The 24,926-nt window shown below is 36.7% G+C and overlaps 4 protein-coding genes and 1 pseudogene across 4 annotated transcripts; 3 read left to right on the top strand and 2 right to left on the bottom strand.

Moving 5' to 3' along the window:
- Nucleotides 1-804: 804 nt before the first annotated feature.
- On the top strand, nucleotides 805-2,301 carry LOC113350902 (pentatricopeptide repeat-containing protein At1g08070, chloroplastic-like). The gene has a single exon (XM_026595004.1). The coding sequence runs from the start codon at nucleotides 805-807 to the stop codon at nucleotides 2,299-2,301; it is 1,497 nt and encodes a 498-aa protein (XP_026450789.1).
- Nucleotides 2,302-2,886: 585 nt separating this feature from the next.
- LOC113347504 lies at nucleotides 2,887-8,979 on the bottom strand (annotated as a pseudogene).
- Nucleotides 8,980-14,885: 5,906 nt separating this feature from the next.
- Nucleotides 14,886-15,293, top strand: LOC113350901 (pentatricopeptide repeat-containing protein At5g08305-like). The gene has a single exon (XM_026595003.1). The coding sequence runs from the start codon at nucleotides 14,886-14,888 to the stop codon at nucleotides 15,291-15,293; it is 408 nt and encodes a 135-aa protein (XP_026450788.1).
- A 198-nt stretch (nucleotides 15,294-15,491) lies between these two features.
- Nucleotides 15,492-16,177, top strand: LOC113350900 (pentatricopeptide repeat-containing protein At4g18840-like). The gene is made up of 2 exons (XM_026595002.1): nucleotides 15,492-15,732; nucleotides 15,873-16,177. The coding sequence occupies exons 1-2, from the start codon at nucleotides 15,492-15,494 to the stop codon at nucleotides 16,175-16,177; spliced, it is 546 nt and encodes a 181-aa protein (XP_026450787.1).
- A 769-nt stretch (nucleotides 16,178-16,946) lies between these two features.
- On the bottom strand, nucleotides 16,947-23,839 carry LOC113347503 (probable beta-D-xylosidase 7). The gene is made up of 6 exons (XM_026591175.1): nucleotides 23,266-23,839; nucleotides 22,862-23,164; nucleotides 21,693-21,862; nucleotides 21,515-21,612; nucleotides 18,532-19,299; nucleotides 16,947-17,700 (listed from the first exon to the last, which is right to left on the bottom strand). Exons 1-6 carry the CDS (start codon nucleotides 23,665-23,667, stop codon nucleotides 17,492-17,494), a joined length of 1,950 nt encoding a protein of 649 aa, XP_026446960.1. The 5' UTR covers nucleotides 23,668-23,839; the 3' UTR covers nucleotides 16,947-17,491.
- Nucleotides 23,840-24,926: the final 1,087 nt, after the last annotated feature.

Below are 24,926 nucleotides of genomic sequence, written 5' to 3'. Positions count from 1 at the left end.
CTAGATCAGGAGCCTTACAATTATGGTATTAGATTGAGTATTAGATTGAGACATATTAAAGAAATTATACAATACAAGTGAATGAAAGAGTTGGATGATGAAATTTGTTCTAGATTTAGATTAACAAATGTGAAAGTAGAGAAGAGAAGATGTGAGTTAAAATGGTAGAGGACTGTGGTATTTATAGGGGGAAGATTTATGACCGTTGGATCAGATTCTACTCAGCGGTGTAAACTAAGTCGGCCGGTCTTATAAAAGCCGCTATCGGTGGAGTAAACACCTAGCGGTCGGTTATATTTGTAAAAAATACTTAAATATATTCCCTTTTCCTCCTTGCCTGAGAATTTTGCAAAATACAATTACCTTATCTAATTTGGGACGGAGGGAGCCCTTCTTCGCCTTCCACCTAGCTATACAGAGCTGCTATGTATATGACGCCGGAAAAAATACCGATTTGGGTCAACCTGATAAGATACTCCATAAAAATGTATAGATTAAATTTCTCCGCGAAAGACTTAAACACCTATTTTTCTCCGAATGCAATTTTTAACTCTAAATTACATGAAACTCAAATCTTTAAACCCTTTCGTCCAATCTTCCTTTCTCACATTAACAAACCTTACTTACTCTTACAACAATTATACTCCCCAACAACTTCTTCTCCTTCTAAATAAAAGTTCATCTCTGAAACAATTCAATCAAGTTCACGCGCACATCACAATTTCAGGTCTGAGCAACAATCAAATCTTGATTGGAAAACTTATAGAAATTTCAGCCATTAAATTCCATAAAAATAACAACAACATGGATCTACCAATGAAGATATTCACTCATTCTTCAAATCGTAATCAGTTTGCTTGGAATACCATCATTAGAGGCTTTTCAATTAGTCAAAACCCAGAAAAAGCTCTTCACATATTTATCAAAATGCTTAGAAAAACTATTGAGCCTGAAAGCTTTACATATGCTTTTGTACTTAAAGCGTGTGCGAAGATGAATGCGTTTCAGACAGGAAAATCTGTTCATGTTATAGTATTAAAGAATGGGTATGGAAATCATTTGTTTGTTGCTAATACTATGATTCATTTTTACGCTTCGTGTGCAAATTTGGGTTCTGCAAGGAAGTTGTTTGATGAATTGTATCAACCAAATGCTGTGACGTGGAATGCTTTGATCTCGGGTTATGTACAGAATGGCTTCGCTGATGAGGGACTGAGGGTGTTCCATTTGATGCGTTCTGAGGGTATTAGACCCGATGATGTGACTGTTGTTGGTGTGATTTTGGCATGCGCTCAAAAGAAGGAGCTCGAGCTAGGAAGATGGCTTCATGGTTATGTTGATGATAATATAGCTGAGTTTGAGATGAATTTGAATGTTTGGACGGCATTTATAGATCTGTATGGAAAATGCGGGCAGATGGATTTAGCAAGACAGGTTTTTAATCATTTGAGAAGAAGAGATGTTGGGGTTTGGAATGCACTTATAGGAGTTTATGTGTCAAATGGGTGCTATAGAGAAGCCTTGGACTTGTTCCAAGACTTGGAAATGGATGGGTTCGATCCGGATGAAACAACACTGATTAGCACGTTAACTGCTTGCCGGCATATCGGAGATCTGAATGTTGGAAAGAAGATTCATAAATGCATAGAAGAGAAGTGCAGTACGTTTAATTCAATATTGGGGACTGCCTTGGTTGATATGTATTCAAAATGTGGGTGCATCAGTGAGGCACGTAAAGTTTTTAATAATACACCTAAACGGGATCTAATGACCTGGACATCCATGATTTGTGGTCTTGCAGTTCATGGGTATGCACAAGATGCACTTGATCTATACGAAGAAATGTTAGGTACTGGTTTGAGGCCAGATGGTGTCACACTTGTGGGTGTTTTATGTGCTTGTAGCCATGCTGGATTAATTGACCAAGGGCTGCATTACTTTCAGTCCTCGATGAATACCTATAAGATTTCTCCTACTGCTGAGCATTATGGATGCATCATAGACCTCCTTAGCAGGTCAGGACGCCTAAGCGAAGCATATGAAATCATCTGCTCTATGAAGAGTCAACCAAATCCAATTATTTGGAGGGCACTCTTAAGTGCTTGTAGAGTGCATTCTAATGTTGAATTGGCTGAGGCTGCGATTGAAAAATTGTTCAAGCTAGAGTCTGATCAATCTGCAGATTATATTCTCTTGTCCAATATTTATGCTTCTAATGGACGGTGGGAAGATGTGGAGACGATAAGAAGGAAGATGCGGGGAGTTGCGCCGAGGAAGATACCAGGGTTAAGTTTTGTCTAAACAGATAATGCTTGCAGTAGGTATGCACTTCAGGAACAAAAGTGGGTTCTTGCTTAATCTAGTGCAGAGGTCATGGCATGTTTTTAATTGACTGCAAGAGGTATAAATTGAACTGCTTTCTCCTAAAGACCACAGAGAAGCAAGAGAGGCAGTGGAAAGAACCTGTGCATTATATGTTAAGCAAGTGTTACAAAACGACAGTTACGAGTGTCTTCACTTACATGGTGTGGTCAATTGATTAGTTATGGTGTTGGGAATGCAGTAACCATTTAAATGATCTGAATGGGTTATGGTATACATAAAAACTACAAAAATATATGGCAAGTTGTGAAAGGACTTCCAAGTCAATGCTACTACTTCTTCCTCGCATGATTTGAATCACAGCTGAAGTCTGGTACTTCTGGTCTTCCACAACTAGCTTTCTTCCATCCCCCTTAAACCATCTTTATCAGATTTACTGAGGTGTTCACAAGGGTTAACATGAATTCAAACAAATATCAAGAAGTATGGTGTTAGGGATTACAATTTTGTGTTGTGCAGCCTGTTCCTATGCAGTGGAATGGGAGCTATGAAACCATAATATCAAGAAGAAACAAAGTTGAATTCAAATTTATTTAATATACTAGTATATTAATTTTGATTTAATTGAAGTTCAATAATAGTATCACAGTACATTCTTGCAAAAAAAAAATGACTATCTGATGCTCAGAGCTGCCTAAAATTTTGAGAGTAAATTCTTCTCACTATGAGTTACATCAATATTGAAATTGGGTATTCCTGGTCTCCAACAACCAGGAAATGAGAACCTTCTTCCATCACCATTAAACCATCATTATTTGCTCTACTAAGGTGTTCGCAGGGGCTTAAAGTGAATTCTAGATCAGCCTTTTCTCCTGCAGCCAGTTTCACACTTCGGAACCCTATCAACTGCTTCACTGGACTTCCGCGTCGGGTCTCGGATTGTCTTATGAAAAGCAAAACAGGATGCTTTCCGGACATTTCTCCTGAATTTTCAACTCCAACAGTTGCCGAAAACTTAAGCTTCTCACAGTATTCAGTTCCAACATCAGAGACAGAAAGATAAGGCACTGAGTCTTTATTCATGAGTGCTTGAATGTTGCTAAATTGAGTCAGGGAGATTTGGTTCTGATCAACTTTTGCAAATTTGTACCTGTATTTTGAGTAGCTGAGACCATGACCAAATTTGAACACTTTTCTACCCTTGTAGAATCTGTAAGTACGTCCTGGATACCCAGTCGCAGGATTTGCTCGCATTCTCATATCTGTCATTGGGATTTTGGTGAACTCCTGTGGGTACCAAGTGATGGGTAATCTCCCCCCTGCAAATAACAATAACTAGGTCAATTATAGCCTCAAGCATATTACATTGATTAGTATATCCTTTAAGGGGTTGGTTCTATGCCTGGTAAGAGACTAATTGACGAGATGGTATTTGAAGCTAGAAGTTCCTAAAGTTAGAGGGCTATTAGTTCAAGTTTGTACCGTCAAACGGGAAGTGTTGAGTCTGTTCACTCAAATTTTTATACCTGAAAACATTTTTAATACAAGTAGTTTCTTTTCTCTAATGACACAAGTTTTTATAAATTTGGCATAGTATCAAAGCTGAAGGTCTTCAAAACTCATAGGTATACAGATGGAGGGTTACATTAGTGGATGTGCAATAGAGCTTCTTGGACTCATCAATCCTTTATATAAATCATAATATTGCATCTCCGCAAACAATCGAGCTTTTAGAGAAAATGATTGTTAAATACAACCAATCACTTGTTCTGAAAGCACAAACTATCATAGAGACTTGTTCTGAAAGCACAAACTATCATAGAGACGGATAACTATATTGTGCAAAAAAAGATTTTTTGGGATCCATAGAGGATAGTGAACACCCACCAAACATTTCATAATCCTCTCAGTGCTAAAATGGGTTTCCAGAATTTTTTATCTTTATAGTCGCAACTGCTTTGCAGATCCAATATATTGTCGGTTTGGGGCATAGCAGTTTAGATGTATGATAAAACTAAGGTATATGCAACACAACTTTGTCGACAGAAGGGAGGTATGCATAAACCTTAATCTATGCACTCAAAGAAGCTCCACTTGTATGTAATAACTAATAAATGATGCGGATCAATTGTGAAATGAAAAGTTTACCTGGATTGTGGTCACCCAAGATAATTTGCGCCAGTGCAGCTCCACCTGCTTCACCAGGATAACCAGCCCATATAATGCTTCCTATCTTTCGATCACGTTTAGCAAAAGCAATATCAACAGGACCTCCACTGAGAATCACCAAAACTATCGGTCTCTTGCAGCTTTTGCAACGCTTGTAATAAGAGCTCTTTGCTGCCCAGGCAAGAATAAGAGATCATTCGATCAAGTTCTTCCTGTTCCTCTGTTTGATCCAAACCCATAACCATAATGACATTGTCAACAGATTTGCCAATTTCACTGCTTGGTCTATTGAAACCGAAGAATTACATGCAACTGAACCACAACCCGGGTGATAAAATGTATCCCTAACATAACCCTTCAATGCTTCAAAAGGTTGTAATGGTTTTACATGGAGGGTCCGAAATAGTTCCCTTGAAGTGTTTTGGCAACATTGGCATTTGGACCAATGACAGCAATGGTTTTGGTTTTAGTTTTTGACAATGGGAGTAGTTGGCTTTGTTTGTTAAAAGGACAATGCCGTCAAGGGCAGCCTCAAGAGCAAGACCTTGATGTGCTTTCGAGCAGACATTGTTCGCGACCAAATTCCCGAAAGGCTGTTGAGTTGGGTTGCCGTTGAGGAGTCCTAATCTCATTCTAGTTGTAAAGAGGTTAGAGAGAGCTCTGTTTATGTCAGTTTCTGAAACTTTTTTCTGTTGCACATGCTGATTTCGTGTGCTCTTGCAAGTATGAACCACAGTTAACATCCATACCTGCCAAAAATTCATCCAAAAATTAAAACAGGTAAGGAAAATGAAGAGCTGCAAAAGATTCATGATATCTACGTCATACCCTAAGTCATAGGGGAAATATAGGTATTGCGGAGCTCACAAAACAGAATCAAGAGGTGGTTTCAGGTACGGATAATCTACTTATTATGCAGATATCTTTTCTCGTAAACAACAATGGCCATTGCATCATCCAGTCACTAGATGATCCATGTCATTGCTCCCGCACTAATTTTCAAAAGGCTGAATTTTTGTAAGAAATAATAATGAATTCGAATGAGTATAATAGCCCAACAACTCCACAAGAAGATGACAGTCAGCTCTTGTAGAATTAGACGTGCCTATTCTTATATCCCATATAAGAAGGTGTAAACGAAGCCCAGGTATGATTCTTGTGTTATCTTTGTCATCTAACCAATTCATGAGCTCTGAAACACTCAATTCTAAGTTTTATATTGACATCTTTATGAAATACATGTTCTCTCTCTACCACAAGCCTAAACAGTAAACATGATGCAAATAACCTAAGTCCATATTCATATAAGATAAAGGAAAACAAGCATAAGTCAAATTGTTTTGTAACCTGTTATAGTGACGGCATGGTTTATTAGAGGGCGGCGTGTGATATGATAGTAACGTCCTTTTAGTTGGTTAGGGGGGTGTCCTATAAAGGGTGTAAATTAACTAGATTACCCTCCCATCTTTTAATCTAAATCAAGCTAAATTGAAATTTGTTTTTTTCTTCTTCTTCTCCTCCTCCCATCAACCGTAATCTCATTAAAATTCAAAATTTCATCATCTTCGATTAATCGACGATTCGAAAATTAATCAAGTGTAGTGTAATAACTTATATGAGGTATGTTTTGAAAAACTCAGTTACGATTTGGTTTATTTTGTTCGATTTAAGGTTAATTTCTATCAAAAATTAGGGTTTTAGATGAAAATTGAAATTTCCGGGGTTTATGCGAGTTACGGTTGATTTTAGCTCAATTACGAACCGTAACTGGATATTTGATGTTGTTACGGTTGGTAATAGTTCAATTACCAACCGTATGTTCTTCTGAGAATTTTCTTCAGTTACGGTTGGTAACCATTTTAGTTTACGAACCATAACTCAGTTACGGTTGGTATCGAGCATTTGGTTCCAACCTTAACTAAGTTACGGTTGGTATCGAGCATTTAGTTACCAACCGTAACTGGTTTTACGATTGGATTTTGTTCAAATTTAACCAGTTACGGTTGGTAGTTCATCTTTTACGAACCGTAACTTCGATTACGGTTGTGAGCAAAATTCCAACCGTAATTAGCTCTGAAAATGTAAAAAAATGAATTTTTTACGTATTTTAGATAACTTTGAGCAACGGAAAGCTAGTTGGGACTAATTTAGAAGTATACCCGATCATTTTCAGGTTCTGGTTCTTCATTTTGTAGGTTAATTTCTTCAATTGATTGAGATTGACCTTTTCCTCTAAACTTTTTTTTTTAAACTATAAAAATCTGATTTTGGTTTTGATTTTGAGTTAATATAAGTGAAAGTAATCATTAATACTAAACTTGATTATCATCATTAAACTAGGTTATCAATTATGAGGATTAATTTGTCATTTCCAGTATTTTTTTTATAAGGGACACCTTGAATGATCATGTAATGAGGTTACATTGTTTACATTGTTTCCAGTATTTCATCCTATTAGAATGCCGCCCCTATGACAGGTTACATTGTTTTACAAAACACAACGCCATTAGTAGTATTTCACTAATATTGGAGGCCTTTTCTATGAAAACAGATTACACAGGGAGAAAAGCAAATTTGTTCTTCTTTCATTGTTGATTTTAGTTCAGGCCACAATCTTAATTTCTACGGACAAGTTTTGGCAACACATTGTGATTTCAAAACAGTCTTTGAGCTGAGGTGACATGCATGCCCCAGTCATCAATTCTGGGCTCCCCTTAAGAACTCTTATTTTTTTGCGAGGAAAAAGATTGTGGCCAGCTGGTATTGACTAGGCCTAGGACAAGCTAACAATAGGTGGGAATGGGATGTAATAAAAACTGATCTGGACAGTTTAGTAGCTTCACACTATACGAAGCACGCGCAAATAAATTAAAGCTGGTCCCTACCTTATCTTCTAAAAATAGCAAGCAAATAAAAGAGATACTCTAAAAAGCAACAGCGGGTCCAAGTCCAACATTACCAGCCTTGAGAACATCACCCACCGCGTCTTCTGGTGTTTTGGCATATCCTTGTGCATCATGGATGATGGACACCGCATCACAATCAGATGTGATGTACCTGATCACAAAAGATCACATTCTCAGTAAACTTTCATGATAATGTTCCTTCTGAAATCCACTCTAGAAAATATTCTTACCCTTTGAAGCTCCATTTTGCCCTGGCTGTGGTTGACAAGAGGTTATAATCTGCACAACTTGGAACTCCATTGACACGATTATATGAACACATTACCCACTTGCTTTACCTTCTTAATACAACTTCTGAATGGTGGTTGATAAGTATCTGCTAAATCTTGCAATGTAACCTACAAAACAATCAAGACCCCAAGTATTAGATTCAAATTTTTAAGTCATCGATATCTAAAGACAAATTTTTACAACTAGCGTGATTCCTTTAACAATTACTAATCCCTCCGTCTTAAATTATTAGTCCGCTTTGACTAAGCAAGATATTAAGGAGACCGGAGGAGTTTACAAAACTATCCTAAATGATATATCATTACTAAAATTAAAAAGAGTATTTGGAGTATGTAAGAAAATATTGGTAATTATATATATTTATAGAAATGTTTAAATAAAAGATAAAATAAAAATCTTTATGGATGTATTTAATAAATTTGTTTCATATTGAAGAAGATATCATTTAATATTTAAATTGGTGATATTTAAAATAATTTATAATTATAAAAATTTGAAGGATATATTTGAGAGTTTGACTAAAAAATATGACTATAAACAGAAGCTGGACAATATTTTAGGACAGACAAAAATAGAATAGAGGACAGAAATTTTAGGACAGAGAAGGAGTAGTATTTTTCTTATTCAGTTGGTCAAAATTAGATTACCAAGTACCAAAGAATTTGGACATCGTGGTTGTGACTAGTGAGTGTTCCTGAATTCAACACACTGTGACAGTAAAATATGAAATAAGTAGTCACGGTTTTGGACAACCAAAACATTGTCCGAAACCGATATATTTGTACTTGATTAACAAATCCAAAAAATAAACCCCCCTGACTGGCTGATATAGGAGAAGATAATGGTAGAGCTGGAGCATTGCTATTTGCTAATCAAATTTGATTGATTATTTTAAAGCCATTAAAATACCCCATCGGAGCTTTTCAAACAAAATAAAAATATAAAACAATACCGAAAGTAGCAAATAAACAGAGAAAAGTAAAGTTGCAGAGGAGAGAGAGAACAAACCCAGTAAAAAGTAACAGCATCAAACGATCGAATTAAAGATGTACTAGAAAGAAAAATAATGTGATTTTCGTTATTTTACTTACTTGAGCATTGAAGACATATCGAGGTAGTTCCATTCCAACTGTCTAGATCATAGGCAGTGAAATGTTTACAACAGCTGAAGCTTGAAGATGACCTCCTCTAAGTTTCCCACCTTCAAAAGAATCACCTTGAATTCCTCTAACATAAGAAACTGAATATTTACTAGTAACCATTGGATCTTCACCAGGTGTTCTTGCCCTCTTCCCCATCTTGGATCTCTAAATATGTTTATATTTGGTGCCCAAAATGTCATTCCTGTTGCTTGCCCTGCATTGTATACAGCTCTGGCTTCTATTCCATGGCCTAATTTCACAAAAGTAACAAAAAACCATAAAGATTTCATCTTTCTCAAACAAAATTGATAGGTTATGAAGGACTAGTATTTGATGAGTAATTCCATTTACCTGACCAATACGATACCAGAGATGTGCATCGAAAGAAAGATGCAGTTAATATTACTTGAGGGAAGCTAGTAGCAGAATAAATGGGTCCTTGAAAATGAATACCAGGTCCTTGACCAGAAACACCATGTAATGATCAGACCACCATTGATAACTAGGTATACCTAATCTTGGAATCCCTGGTGCTGTATTAACCAGTTGTGATATCTTTTCATACTAATGTTAGACGAGAGATTAGATCTTTAACTCTTACAGAAAGGGGTAATGTAGTTTTACAAATGTGTAAGATTTTGTTGATGGGTCTGATGAATCACAAGCAAATGGTGGTTTAGTTGAAGAAACTGAGATGAAATGAACATTTATAATGTGAATGAAAACAGTGAGTAGAAAAAAACTTTAAGAGGTTCATTTCTTGATTGAAGTTGGAGAGCTCTTTTACTCAACTGGTTAGAGCTACAAAGTGTGCTGTGCTCCTTTTCATTATATAGACAGATGAAAGAATCAATCTAACTTCAATGTCTTATTAAATGGCCGTTGTATCCTTCCCTCAAACAAAACCTACTGTTTGGTTGATGAGTTAATGTCTTGTTTACTGCGATGAAGTGGGATGTTAACTTTAGACGATGCCACGGGTCCGTGATCTCGTAATGTATTATATATTAGTGGCTAATCAATTTCTCGTACAAAAAAAACAACAAGACTGCCCGGGGTCACCAAAATCCACCCGAGTTACCATTTGAAGTAGATCCAGTGGTGGAAGTCGTTTTGATTATCCCGTAACATTTGGTACCCGTAGCAATCTTTCGTTTACTAATACAGTAGGGGAGGTGTATTACAGACCCATGGTGTTATTGATTGATAGGATATATTGCGCCAATCTTGAAATCATGTCGGACCCAGAGGGACAAACGACGTCACTCTCTCCATCCTAGGCGGTGAAATTGGGCCGGGCAGCCAGGGAGCCGGCCTATTTATTAAATGGGACGTATAGGCGGGCCAGAACATCGTTCTTATCCATGAAATTAAAAGGGCCGGGCGGGCCAGAGTTATTTATCTAACAGTAAGTACCCATGGTCTACCCAAGCCTGTTTGTAATTTGGGATCGGGCGGGGTAAGGGCCGGGAGGGCCCTTGAATATTACAAACAAATATATAACAGATTATATTGTTAAAAATAAAAAGAAAGTAGTAGTAATAATACACAAGTTTTACTAAAATTAATAAGCAAATACGAGAATTGAGATGGAATAAGATAAACCAAACTTCCTATAATTTTTCCTGAATTGAATCATCAGAAAAGGAAAGTGCCTTAGATTTTGCTCAATATTTTCTCTATTATGGTTAAACAAAATTAGACTCCTATGGAATAAAGTTAAAAAAAATACATATGAAAATATGAAGGTGACTGATATAAGTATATCTACCAAGTATATTCTAGGATAAAACAAAATTGGAACAGTCACTTAGGCTAGGTAATTGGATAACACATGGCGGGTTAGCATTGACGCGGATAATAAGGAGGGTATTGGGCCGGGCAAGAAAAATTTGAATTGAGGCCATGTGCCCGCCCTTTTATTTAAAGGGCTAGGGTCTGCCATCCCGTAAAAGGCCACGGTCACCCATGGGCTGTCATGCGGGACAGGGCGGACGGTACTGGGCCTCGGGCTGCCGGGCAAAATTTACACCCTACTCCATCCCATCAATTTTCGGTCAAAATATCTATTCCGGTTCCGTTAATGGGACCGGTTTGTGCGGGGACAATTGTCCTATAGAGTTATAGACTCAAAATACACGGGAGCCTGTAGTATTCTACTAGGAGGTCCCACGATAGACAACTCCTCGTATTCTGCCCGGAAAAAGGTGCGATTTTACCATTTTTAATTTATTTGGCGCTTTCAGCCAAATTATTCCAAACTAAGAAATCTGGTTTAGAATTAATAATTCAAGTGATTGATTCGGCTATAAACAGTAGATAGTACGGAGTTTTTCTTTCTTTCATATTCATGGAATGGGTCAGAAAGAGATGAACTGGTGAAGTCAAAACTCAGCGAGTTGACTGTTTTTCATTTCAGACCAGAACACCTTTTTAGTTGAGTAGGTACATATCAATCACCTGACTTTTTATGCTACAACTGGGCTCGGTACCTAGTTTATTTATACAACCCATAAAATCAGTTACCCATCATAATTTATAATACTTTTAAAAGACAAGTACCCATTGAAATTTTATACTACCGTTTTAGCGAGCCGTACCCATTTAAACCTCTTATACTTCCATGATTCCATCTCTTCCTAGCAGCTACCACCATGTCCACCAGTTTTAATAATAATTCTTAAACCAAATCTTCTTGCTAAAATATCCAAACGAAGGACAATTTCCAAGAACCCAATTCAAGTATCTTATTTATGACTGTTTCTAAATCTCCATGATTTACCAGAAAGAGAAGAAGCAATTGCAAACAGAGAAATGAATACGATGATGTTTAGATGGTGTTAGTTTTTTTTTTTAAGAATATTAGCAGGATCTTATTATGATCTCTAATTATCATCTTCTTTTATTTTATTTTTCTTCTTATTACTTATAAGTAATATGATTTGCCAAGAAATTTCACAGGATTGTTGTTGATGGTGGGCAATGGCAATCAAAGTCAATACTTCGATCGATCTATTTAACTTTCGTTTCCTTTAAACGGGTAGATGAATGTTGATTATGGATGTCTATCCTACTTGGAATTTGCAGGGACGAGAGATAATACAAGACAACAAATCTACACCAACAAAAAAAACGTCCTATAATCATTCGAAAAAAGACTTAAAACTCAGTAGCAAGGTTGTGAAATCATAAATCGTAACGTAAATCGTTTCATATTTTATGAATCAAAACGTATATTGAATCGTGAATCGTAGATTCATGGTCGACCATTGATCATTATATTTATGTTATAAACCAAACATAGAAATGAATAATAAATACAATGAATTACGCAGTGGAGAAGTAAAGTTATATAGTGGAAGAAATGTACAATACATTATAAACTCATAAATCTCGTAAAAACAGGGCATGGCCCAGTGGTGCAGCTGGAATTTCGTGGGCAACAGAACGCGAGGTTCGAGACTCAACGCCTTTAGTTTTTGAATTCAGCATAATTGACTGGTCAAAAATCTAGGTCAAAGTTAAAAATCGCATCAAGAATAGTATCTTACACGATTTAAGGTTAGATACGATTCATAATACCGATTTGAATCGAAATGAGATTATTTAAAGCGACTCATACGATTCAACTCGTGAATCGTACGAGTTTAAAACCTTGGACAGTAGCAAGATTTCTTCTTGCTGAACATAAAGTATCACAATTTCCTTCTTGAATTTGACGAGCACTTTTCATGAGGAGTTACGACTTGTTATTTTTTAAGTTTGAGTTTTCTAATTCTTTGGATTATAAATCTGACCTAACCTAACCAGGGTAGTATTAATCTAACTAGAACTAAAGAGGGTAGGTTATACAAAAACGGGTTTAGTTAAATCAGTGAGTCACACCGAGTCTAACTCGCACATATTTGCCCATTTTTAACGATTCTAACTCTACCCGCCCCTTTTCCTGAAATAGTCAATTTTCTTGACCTTCACTCATTAATTTATCGATCTTCAGATCGGTAAATCAAATGATTTGATTTAAGAAGGGATTAAGATATAATTAATTGAAGAAATGAAATGCCTAGCAGAAATGAAACACAAAACTAACAAGAAACAAAACAATATGCTACCCCAAGGACAGTTAAATCAAATCCTTGGATCAATAAATCTAGGCTGCAAAGTCACGCACTCAAACAAGCAGCTTAAGCAATATCCTAATTTTAAGTTGGAAGGATAGGTGAAAACCATTATCACTTGTGTCGTTGCCTACACACAATCGTTGTCGCCTGAGACCGCCACCATGCACCAACAACTACCACCACCACAGTTTCATGCTTTAAACGCTTCCGCGAACTACCTTACTGAAACAACCTTATTACTTTGTCATGAAAACGATTAACACCTCTTACAACTTCGTATAATCCCTCGTACAACCACAAACACCATCATGATACTCCCAAAACAACCATTCATTACTATTCACATTTAACCTCAAGTTACCACCACCTTCATACTTCGTCTACCAAAAATCGCCTAGAAAACCTCCTAAGAAAACAAAATCTTTCGCCACCCTAATCACCAAACACCTCTGATTTATTATTGCACAACATGACAAGGGTGTTATAATACTTCATAAAGTCAAGAAGTTACAAAGGATAAACAAGAAAAGGGTTAAAATAAATAGAAGAAAGCAATACCTTAAAAAATAAAATTAAAGATTGTTGCTGAGTACACTTGCACCATTTTAGTCAGGGCTTACTCGATAGTTGCTCAGATGCCCGTTCGTTGAATATTTATTACTAATCCATGGAATCCTCCTGGGAAAACCATGAATTGAAGTAATGAAATATTCTGAAAAACAGAGAATGTTTCCAAATATTCAGTTAATGAATTTAAGGATTATAAACAATTAATTGATGGCTCTATACTAACAGGCATGCTGTCTAGGAGCGTTAATTATCTGGGAGTTGAGCGATATGAGCTTGTTGAAGCGTCATATTTTCTTTACATAGTCAGGGAAAACATTGTTACATCCTGAAGACGTTATTGCTCTATACTAGCAGGCAAGTCGTCTAGGAGCCGTCTAATCTTTTGATTCTATATAGAAGTAATTACTGAAATTGCTCAACCTTCATGAGATACGTCGTTGCCTCAGCTAAGAGACTGCACATCTGTATATACTCTGAGAGATAGTATTCTTAGTTAGAGACTCTTATGGCATGAGCTTTCATGCTTCGACGAGGGACATGAGCCTCAATACTCATCTGATTGCTAGATCAGGAGCCTTACAATTATGGTATTAGATTGAGTATTAGATTGAGACATATTAAAGAAATTATACAATACAAGTGAATGAAAGAGTTGGATGATGAAATTTGTTCTAGATTTAGATTAACAAATGTGAAAGTAGAGAAGAGAAGATGTGAGTTAAAATGGTAGAGGACTGTGGTATTTATAGGGGGAAGATTTATGACCGTTGGATCAGATTCTACTCAGCGGTGTAAACTAAGTCGGCCGGTCTTATAAAAGCCGCTATCGGTGGAGTAAACACCTAGCGGTCGGTTATATTTGTAAAAAATACTTAAATATATTCCCTTTTCCTCCTTGCCTGAGAATTTTGCAAAATACAATTACCTTATCTAATTTGGGACGGAGGGAGCCCTTCTTCGCCTTCCACCTAGCTATACAGAGCTGCTATGTATATGACGCCGGAAAAAATACCGATTTGGGTCAACCTGATAAGATACTCCATAAAAATGTATAGATTAAATTTCTCCGCGAAAGACTTAAACACCTATTTTTCTCCGAATGCAATTTTTAACTCTAAATTACATGAAACTCAAATCTTTAAACCCTTTCGTCCAATCTTCCTTTCTCACATTAACAAACCTACTTACTCTTACAACAATTATACTCCCCAACAACTTCTTCTCCTTCTAAATAAAAGTTCATCTCTGAAACAATTCAATCAAGTTCACGCGCACATCACAATTTCAGGTCTGAGCAACAATCAAATCTTGATTGGAAAACTTATAGAAATTCAGCCATTAAATTCCATAAAAATAACAACAACATGGATCTACCAATGAAGATATTCACTCATTCTTCAAATCGTAATCAGTTTGCTTGGAATACCATCATTAGAGGCTTTTCAATTAGTCAAAACCCAGAAAAAGCTCTTCACATATTTATCAAAATGCTTAGAAAAACTATTGAGCCTGAAAGCTTTACATATGCTTTTGTACTTAAAGCGTGTGCGAAGATGAATGCGTTTCAGACAGGAATCTGTTCATGTTATAGTATTAAAGATGGGTATGGAAATCATTTGTTTGTTGCTAATACTATGATTCATTTTTACGCTTCGTGTGCAAATTTGGGTTCTGCAAGGAAGTTGTTTGATGAATTGTATCAACCAAATGCTGTGACGTGGAATGCTTTGATCTCGGGTTATGTACAGAATGGCTCGCTGATGAGGGACTGAGGGTGTTCCATTGATGCGTTCTGAGGGTATTAGACCCGATGATGTGACTGTTGTTGGTGTGATTTTGGCATGCGCTCAAAAGAAGGAGCTCGAGCTAGGAAGATGGCTTCATGGTTATGTTGATGATAATATAGCTGAGTTTGAGATGAATTTGAATGTTTGGACGGCATTATAGATCTGTATGGAAAATGCGGGCAGATGGATTTAGCAAGACAGGTTTTTAATCATTTGAGAAGAAGAGATGTTGGGGTTTGGAATGCACTTATAGGAGTTATGTCAAATGGGTGCTATAGAGAAGCCTTGGACTTGTTCCAAGACTTGGAAATGGATGGGTTCGATCCGGATGAAACAACACTGATTAGCACGTTAACTGCTTGCCGGCATATCGGAGATCTGAATGTTGGAAAGAAGATTCATAAATGCATAGAAGAGAAGTGCAGTACGTTTAATTCAATATTGGGGACTGCCTTGGTTGATATGTATTCAAAATGTGGGTGCATCAGTGAGGCACGTAAAGTTTTTAATATACACCTAAACGGGATCTAATGACCTGGACATCCATGATTTGTGGTCTTGCAGTTCATGGGTATGCACAAGATGCACTTGATCTATACGAAGAAATGTTAGGTACTGGTTTGAGGCCAGATGGTGTCACATTTGTGGGTGTTTTATGTGCTTGTAGCCATGCTGGATTAATTGACCAAGGGCTGCATTACTTTCAGTCCTCGATGAATACCTATAAGATTTCTCCTACTGCTGAGCATTATGGATGCATCATAGACCTCCTTAGCAGGTCAGGACGCCTAAGCGAAGCATATGAAATCATGCTCTATGAAGAGTCAACCAAATCCAATTATTTGGAGGGCACTCTTAAGTGCTTGTAGAGTGCATTCTAATGTTGAATTGGCTGAGGCTGCGATTGAAAATTGTTCAAGCTAGAGTCTGATCAATCTGCAGATTATATTCTCTTGTCCAATATTTATGCTTCTAATGGACGGTGGGAAGATGTGGAGACGATAAGAAGGAAGATGCGGGGAGTTGCGCCGAGGAAGATACCAGGGTTAAGTTTTGTCTAAACAGATAATGCTTGCAGTAGTATGCACTTCAGGAACAAAAGTGGGTTCTTGCTTAATCTAGTGCAGAGGTCATGGCATGTTTTTAATTGACTGCAAGAGGTATAAATTGAACTGCTTTCTCCTAAAGACCACAGAGAAGCAAGAGAGGCAGTGGAAAGAACCTGTGCATTATATGTTAAGCAAGTGTTACAAAACGACAGTTACGAGTGTCTTCACTTACATGGTGTGGTCAATTGATTAGTTATGGTGTTGGGAATGCAGTAACCATTTAAATGATCTGAATGGGTTATGGTATATAAAAACTACAAAAATATATGGCAAGTTGTGAAAGGACTTCCAAGTCAATGCTACTACTTCTTCCTCGCATGATTTGAATCACAGCTGAAGTCTGGTACTTCTGGTCTTCCACAACTAGCTTCTTCCATCCCCTTAAACCATCTTTATCAGATTTACTGAGGTGTTCACAAGGGTTAACATGAATTCAAACAAATATCAAGAAGTATGGTGTTAGGGATTACAATTTTGTGTTGTGCAGCCTGTTCCTATGCAGTGGAATGGGAGCTATGAAACCATAATATCAAGAAGAAACAAAGTTGAATTCAAATTTATTTAATATACTAGTATATTAATTTTGATTTAATTGAAGTTCAATAATAGTATCACAGTACATTCTTGCAAAAAAAAAATGACTATCTGATGCTCAGAGCTGCCTAAAATTTTGAGAGTAAATTCTTCTCACTATGAGTTACATCAATATTGAAATTGGGTATTCCTGGTCTCCAACACCAGGAAATGAGAACCTTCTTCCATCACCATTAAACCATCATTATTTGCTCTACTAAGGTGTTCGCAGGGGCTTAAAGTGAATTCTAGATCAGCTTTTCTCCTGCAGCCAGTTTCACACTTCGGAACCCTATCAACTGCTTCACTGGACTTCCGCGTCGGGTCTCGGATTGTCTTATGAAAAGCAAAACAGGATGCTTTCCGGACATTTCTCCTGAATTTTCAACTCCAACAGTTGCCGAAAACTTAAGCTTCTCACAGTATTCAGTTCCAACATCAGAGACAGAAAGATAAGGCACTGAGCTTTATTCATGAGTGCTTGAATGTTGCTAAATTGAGTCAGGGAGATTGGTTCTGATCAACTTTTGCAAATTTGTACCTGTATTTTGAGTAGCTGAGACCATGACCAAATTTGAACACTTTTCTACCCTTGTAGAATCTGTAAGTACGTCCTGGATACCCAGTCGCAGGATTTGCTCGCATTCTCATATCTGTCATTGGGATTTTGGTGAACTCCTGTGGGTACCAAGTGATGGGTAATCTCCCCCCTGCAAATAACAATAACTAGGTCAATTATAGCCTCAAGCATATTACATTGATTAGTATATCCTTTAAGGGGTTGGTTCTATGCCTGGTAAGAGACTAATTGACGAGATGGTATTTGAAGCTAGAAGTTCCTAAAGTTAGAGGGCTATTAGTTCAAGTTTGTACCGTCAAACGGGAAGTGTTGAGTCTGTTCACTCAAATTTTTATACCTGAAAACATTTTTAATACAAGTAGTTTCTTTTCTCTAATGACACAAGTTTTTATAAATTTGGCATAGTATCAAAGCTGAAGGTCTTCAAAACTCATAGGTATACAGATGGAGGGTTACATTAGTGGATGTGCAATAGAGCTTCTTGGACTCATCAATCCTTTATATAAATCATAATATTGCATCTCCGCAAACAATCGAGCTTTTAGAGAAAATGATTGTTAAATACAACCAATCACTTGTTCTGAAAGCACAAACTATCATAGAGACTTGTTCTGAAAGCACAAACTATCATAGAGACGGATAACTATATTGTGCAAAAAAAGATTTTTTGGGATCCATAGAGGATAGTGAACACCCACCAAACATTTCATAATCCTCTCAGTGCTAAAATGGGTTTCCAGAATTTTTTTATCTTTATAGTCGCAACTGCTTTGCAGATCCAATATATTGTCGGTTTGGGGCATAGCAGTTTAGATGTATGATAAAACTAAGGTATATGCAACACAACTTTGTCGACAGAAGGGAGGTATGCATAAACCTTAATCTATGCACTCAAAAGAAGCTCCACTTGTATGTAATAACTAATAAATGATGCGGATCAATTGTGAAATGAAAAGTTTACCTGGATTGTGGTCACCCAAGATAATTTGCGCCAGTGCAGCTCCACCTGCTTCACCAGGATAACCAGCCCATATAATGCTTCCTATCTTTCGATCACGTTTAGCAAAAGCAATATCAACAGGACCTCCACTGAGAATCACCAAAACTATCGGTCTCTTTGCAGCTTTTGCAACGCTTGTAATAAGAGCTCTTTGCTGCCCAGGAAGTAAGAGATCAATTCGATCAAGTTCTTCCTGTTCCTCTGTTTGATCCAAACCCATAACCATAATGACATTGTCAACAGATTTTGCCAATTTCACTGCTTGGTCTATTGAAACCGAAGAATTACATGCAACTGAACCACAACCCGGGTGATAAAATGTATCCCTAACATAACCCTTCAATGCTTCAAAAGGTGTAATGGTTTTACATGGAGGTCCGAAATAGTTCCCTTGAAGTGTTTTGGCAACATTGGCATTTGGACCAATGACAGCAATGGTTTTGGTTTTAGTTTTTGACAATGGGAGTAGTTTGGCTTTGTTTGTTAAAAGGACAATGCCGTCAAGGGCAGCCTCAAGAGCAAGACCTTGATGTGCTTTCGAGCAGACATTGTTCGGACCAAATTTCCCGAAAGGCTGTTGAGTTGGGTTGCCGTTGAGGAGTCCTAATCTCATTCTAGTTGTAAAGAGGTTAGAGAGAGCTCTGTTTATGTCAGTTTCTGAAACTTTTTTCTGTTGCACTGCTGATTTCGTGTGCTCTTGCAAGTATGAACCACAGTTAACATCCATACCTGCCAAAAAATTCATCCAAAAATTAAAACAGGTAAGGAAAATGAAGAGCTGCAAAAGATTCATGATATCTACGTCATACCCTAAGTCATAGGGGAAATATAGGTATTGCGGAGCTCACAAAACAGAATCAAGAGGTGGTTTCAGGTACGGATAATCTACTTATTATGCAGATCATTCTCTCGTAAAACAAATGGCCATTGCATCATCCAGTCACTAGATGATCCATGTCATTGCTCCCGCACTAATTTTCAAAAGGCTGAATTTTTGTAAGAATAATAATGAATTCGAATGAGTATAATAGCCCAACAACTCCACAAGAAGATGACAGTCAGCTCTTGTAGAATTAGACGTGCCTATTCTTATATCCCATATAAGAAGGTGTAAACGAAGCCCAGGTATGATTCTTGTGTTATCTTTGTCATCTAACCAATTCATGAGCTCTGAAACACTCAAATTCTAAGTTTTATATTGACATCTTTATGAAATACATGTTCTCTCTCTACCACAAGCCTAAACAGTAAACATGATGCAAATAACCTAAGTCCATATTCATATAAGATAAAAGGAAAACAAGCATAAGTCAAATTGTTTTGTAACCTGTTATAGTGACGGCATGGTTTATTAGAGGGGCGGCAGTGTGATAGTAACGTCCTTTTAGTTGGTTAGGGGTGTCCTATAAAGGGTGTAAATTAACTAGATTACCCTCCCCATCTTTTAATCTAAATCAAAGCTAAATTGAAAATTTGTTTTCTTTCTTCTTCTTTTCTCCTCCTCCCATCAACCGTAATCTCCATTAAAATTCAAAATTTCATCATCTTCGATTAATCGACGATTCGAAAATTAATCAAGTGTAGTGTAATAACTTATATGAGGTATGTTTTGAAAACTCAGTTACGATTTGGTTTATTTTGTTCGATTTAAGGTTAATTTCTATCAAAAATTAGGGTTTTAGATGAAAATTGAAATTTCCGGGTTTATGCGAGTTACGGTTGATTTTAGCTCAATTACGAACCGTAACTGGATATTTTGATGTTGTTACGGTTGGTAATAGTTCAATTACCAACCGTATGTTCTTCTGAGAATTTTCTTCAGTTACGGTTGGTAACCATTTTAGTTTACGAACCATAACTCAGTTACGGTTGGTATCGAGCATTTGGTTACCAACCTTAACTAAGTTACGGTTGGTATCGAGCATTTAGTTACCAACCGTAACTGGTTTTACGATTGGATTTTGTTCAAATTTAACCAGTTACGGTTGGTAGTTCATCTTTTACGAACCGTAACTTCGATTTACGGTTGTGAGCAAAATTCCAACCGTAATTAGCTCTGAAAATGTAAAAAAAATGAATTTTTTACGTATTTTAGATAACTTTGAGCAACGGAAAGCTAGTTGGGACTAATTTAGAAGTATACCCGATCATTTTCAGGTTCTGGTTCTTCATTTTGTAGGTTAATTTCTTCAATTGATTGAGATTGACCTTTTCCTCTAAACTTTTTTTTTTAAACTATAAAAATCTGATTTTGGTTTTGATTTTGAGTTAATATAAGTGAAAGTAATCATTAATACTAAACTTGATTATCATCATTAAACTAGGTTATCAATTATGAGGATTAATTTGTCATTTCCAGTATTTTTTTTATAAGGGACACCTTGAATGATCATGTAATGAGGTTACATTGTTTACATTGTTTCCAGTATTTCATCCTATTAGAATGCCGCCCCTATGACAGGTTACATTGTTTTACAAAACACAACGCCATTAGTAGTATTTCACTAATATTGGAGGCCTTTTCTATGAAAACAGATTACACAGGGAGAAAAGCAAATTTGTTCTTCTTTCATTGTTGATTTTAGTTCAGGCCACCATCTTAATTTCTACGGACAAGTTTTGGCAACACATTGTGATTTCAAAACAGTCTTTGAGCTGAGGTGACATGCATGCCCCAGTCATCAATTCTGGGCTCCCCTTAAGAACTCTTATTTTTTTGCGAGGAAAAAGATTGTGGCCAGCTGGTATTGACTAGGCCTAGGACAAGCTAACAATAGGTGGGAATGGGATGTAATAAAAACTGATCTGGACAGTTTAGTAGCTTCACACTATACGAAGCACGCGCAATATAAAATTAAAGCTGGTCCCTACCTTATCTTCTAAAAATAGCAAGCAAATAAAGAGATACTCTAAAAAGCAACAGCGGGTCCAAGTCCAACATTACCAGCCTTGAGAACATCACCCACCGCGTCTTCTGGTGTTTTGGCATATCCTTGTGCATCATGGATGATGGACACCGCATCACAATCAGATGTGATGTACCTGATCACAAAAAGATCACATTCTCAGTAAACTTTCATGATAATGTTCCTTCTGAAATCCACTCTAGAAAATATTCTTACCCTTTGAAGCTCCATTTTGCCCTGGCTGTGGTTGACAAGAGGTTATAATCTGCACAACTTGGAACTCCATTGACACGATTATATGAACACATTATCCCACTTGCTTTACCTTCTGTAATACAACTTCTGAATGGTGGTTGATAAGTATCTGCTAAATCTTGCAATGTAACCTACAAAACAATCAAGACCCCAAGTATTAGATTCAAATTTTTAAGTCCATCGATATCTAAAGACAAATTTTTACAACTAGCGTGATTCCTTTTAACAATTACTAATCCCTCCGTCTTAAATTATTAGTCCGCTTTGACTAAGTCAAGATATTAAGGAGACCGGAGGAGTTTACAAAACTATCCTAAATGATATATCATTACTAAAATTAAAAAGAGTATTTGGAGTATGTAAGAAAAATACATTGGTAATTATAATATTTATAGAAATGTTTAAATAAAAGATAAAAATAAAAATCTTTATGGATTGATTTAATAAATTTGTTTCATATTGAAGAAGATATCATTTAATATTTAAATTGGTGATATTTAAAATAATTTTATAATTATAAAAATTTGAAGGATATATTTGAGAGTTTGACTAAAAAATATGACTATAAACAGAAGCTGGACAATATTTTAGGACAGACAAAAATAGAATAGAGGACAGAAATTTTAGGACAGAGGGAGTAGTATTTTTCTTATTCAGTTGGTCAAAATTAGATTACCAAGTACCAAAGAATTTGGACATCGTGGTTGTGACTAGTGAGTGTTCCTGAATTCAACACACTGTGACAGTAAAATATTGAAATAAGTAGTCACGGTTTTGGGACAACCAAAACATTGTCCGAAACCGATATATTTGTACCTTGATTAACAAATCCAAAACATAAACCCAAAACCCTGACTGGCTGATATAGGAGAAGATAATGTGTAGAGCTGGAGCATTGCTATTTGCTAATCAAATTTTGATTGATTATTTTAAAGCCATTAAAATACCCCATCGGAGCTTTTCAAACAAAATAAAAATATAAAACAATACCGAAAGTAGCAAATAAACAGAGAAAAAGTAAAGTTGCAGAGGAGAGAGAGGAACAAAACCCAGTAAAAGTAACAGCATCAACGATCGATTAAAGATGTACTAGAAAGAAAAATAATGTTGATTTTCGTTATTTTACTTACTTGAGCATTGAAGACATATCGAGTAGTTCCATTCCAACTGTCTAGATCATAGGCAGTGAAATGTTTACAACAAGCTGAAGCTTGAAGATGACCTCCTCTAAGTTTCCCACCTTCAAAAGAATCACCTTGAATTCCTCTAACATAAGAAACTGAATATTTACTAGTAACCATTGGATCTTCACCAGGTGTTTCTTGCCCTCTTCCCCATCTTGGATCTCTAAATATGTTTATATTTGGTGCCCAAAATGTCATTCCTGTTGCTTGCCCTGCATTGTATACAGCTCTGGCTTCTATTCCAATGGCCTAATTTCACAAAGTAACAAAAAACCATTAAAGATTTCATCTTTCTCAAACAAAATTGATAGGTTATGAAGGACTAGTATTTGATGAGTTAATCCATTTACCTGACCAATACGATACCAGAGATGTGCATCGAAAGAAGATGCAGTTAATATTACTTGAGGGAAGCTAGTAGCAGAATAAATGGGTCCTTGAAAATGAATACCAGGTCCTTGACCAGAAACACCATGTAATGATTCAGACCACCATTGATAACTAGGTATACCTAATCTTGGAATCCCTGGTGCTGTATTAACCAGTTGTGATATCTTTTCATCTAATGTTAGACGAGAGATTAGATCTTTAACTCTTACAGAAAGGGGTAATGTAGTTTTACAAAATGTGTAAGATTTTGTTGATGGGTCTGATGAATCACAAGCAAATGGTGGTTTAGTTGAAGAAACTGAGATGAAATGAACATTTATGTGAATGAAAACAGTGAGTAGAAAAAAACTTAAGAGGTTCATTTCTTGATTGAAGTTGGAGAGCTCTTTTACTCAACTGGTTAGAGCTACAAAGTGTGCTGTGCTCCTTTCATTATATAGACAGATGAAAGTAATCAATCTAACTTCAATGTCTTATTAAATGGCCGTTGTATCCTTCCCTAAACAAAACCTACTGTTTGGTTGATGAGTTAATGTCTTGTTTACTGCGATGAAGTGGGATGTTAACTTTAGACGATGCACCGGGTCCGTGATCTCGTAATGTTATTATATATTAGTGGCTAAATCAATTGTCTCGTACCAAAAAAACAACAAGACTGCCCGGGGTCACCAAAATCCACCCGAGTTACCATTTGAGTAGATCCAGTGGTGGAAGTCGTTTTGATTATCCCGTAACATTTGGTACCCGTAGCAATCTTTCGTACTAATACAGTAGGGGAGTGTATTACAGACCCATTGGTGTTATTGATTGATAAGGATATATTGCGCAATCTTGAAAATCATGTTCCGCGCCAGAGGGACAAACGACGTCACTCTCTCCATCCTAGGGGTGTAAATTGGGCCGGGCCAGGGAGCCCGGCCTATTTATTAAATGGGACGGTATAGGCTGGGCCAGAACATCTCTTATCCATGAAATTAAAAGGGCCGGGCGGGCAGAGTTATTTATCTACAGTAAGTACCCATGGTCTACCCAAGCCTGTTTTGTAATTTGGGCTCGGGCGGGTAGGGCCGGGAGGGCCTTGAATATTACAAACAAATATATATTATACATATATATTGTTAAAAATAAAAAGAAAGTAGTAATAATACACAAGTTTTACTTAAAATTAATAAGCAAATACGAGAATTGAGATGGGAATAAGATAAACCAAACTTCCTATAATTTTTCCTGAATTGAATCATCAGAAAAGGAAAGTGCCTTAGATTTTGCTCAATATTTTCTCTATATGGTTAACAAAATTAGACTCCTATGGAATAAAAGTTAAAAAATACATATGAAAATTATGAAGGTTGACTGTATTAAGTATATGTACCAAGTATATTCTAGGATAAAACAAAATTGGAACAGTCACTTAGGCTAGGTAAATGGATAACACTGGCGGGTAGCATTGACGGGATAATAAGGAGGGTATTGGGCCGGGCAAGAAAATTTGAATTGAGGCCTGTGCCCGCCCTTTTATTTAAATGGGCTAGGTCTGGCCATCCCGTAAAAGGCCACGGTCACCCATGGGCTGTCATGGGACAGGGCGGACGGTACTGGGCCTCGGGCTGCCGGGCAAAAT

This window comes from Papaver somniferum, chromosome 2 (genome assembly GCF_003573695.1).
Source record: "Papaver somniferum cultivar HN1 chromosome 2, ASM357369v1, whole genome shotgun sequence".
Classification (NCBI taxonomy): Eukaryota; Viridiplantae; Streptophyta; class Magnoliopsida; order Ranunculales; family Papaveraceae; genus Papaver; species Papaver somniferum.
This window is presented reverse-complemented; position numbering and strand designations above follow the sequence as displayed.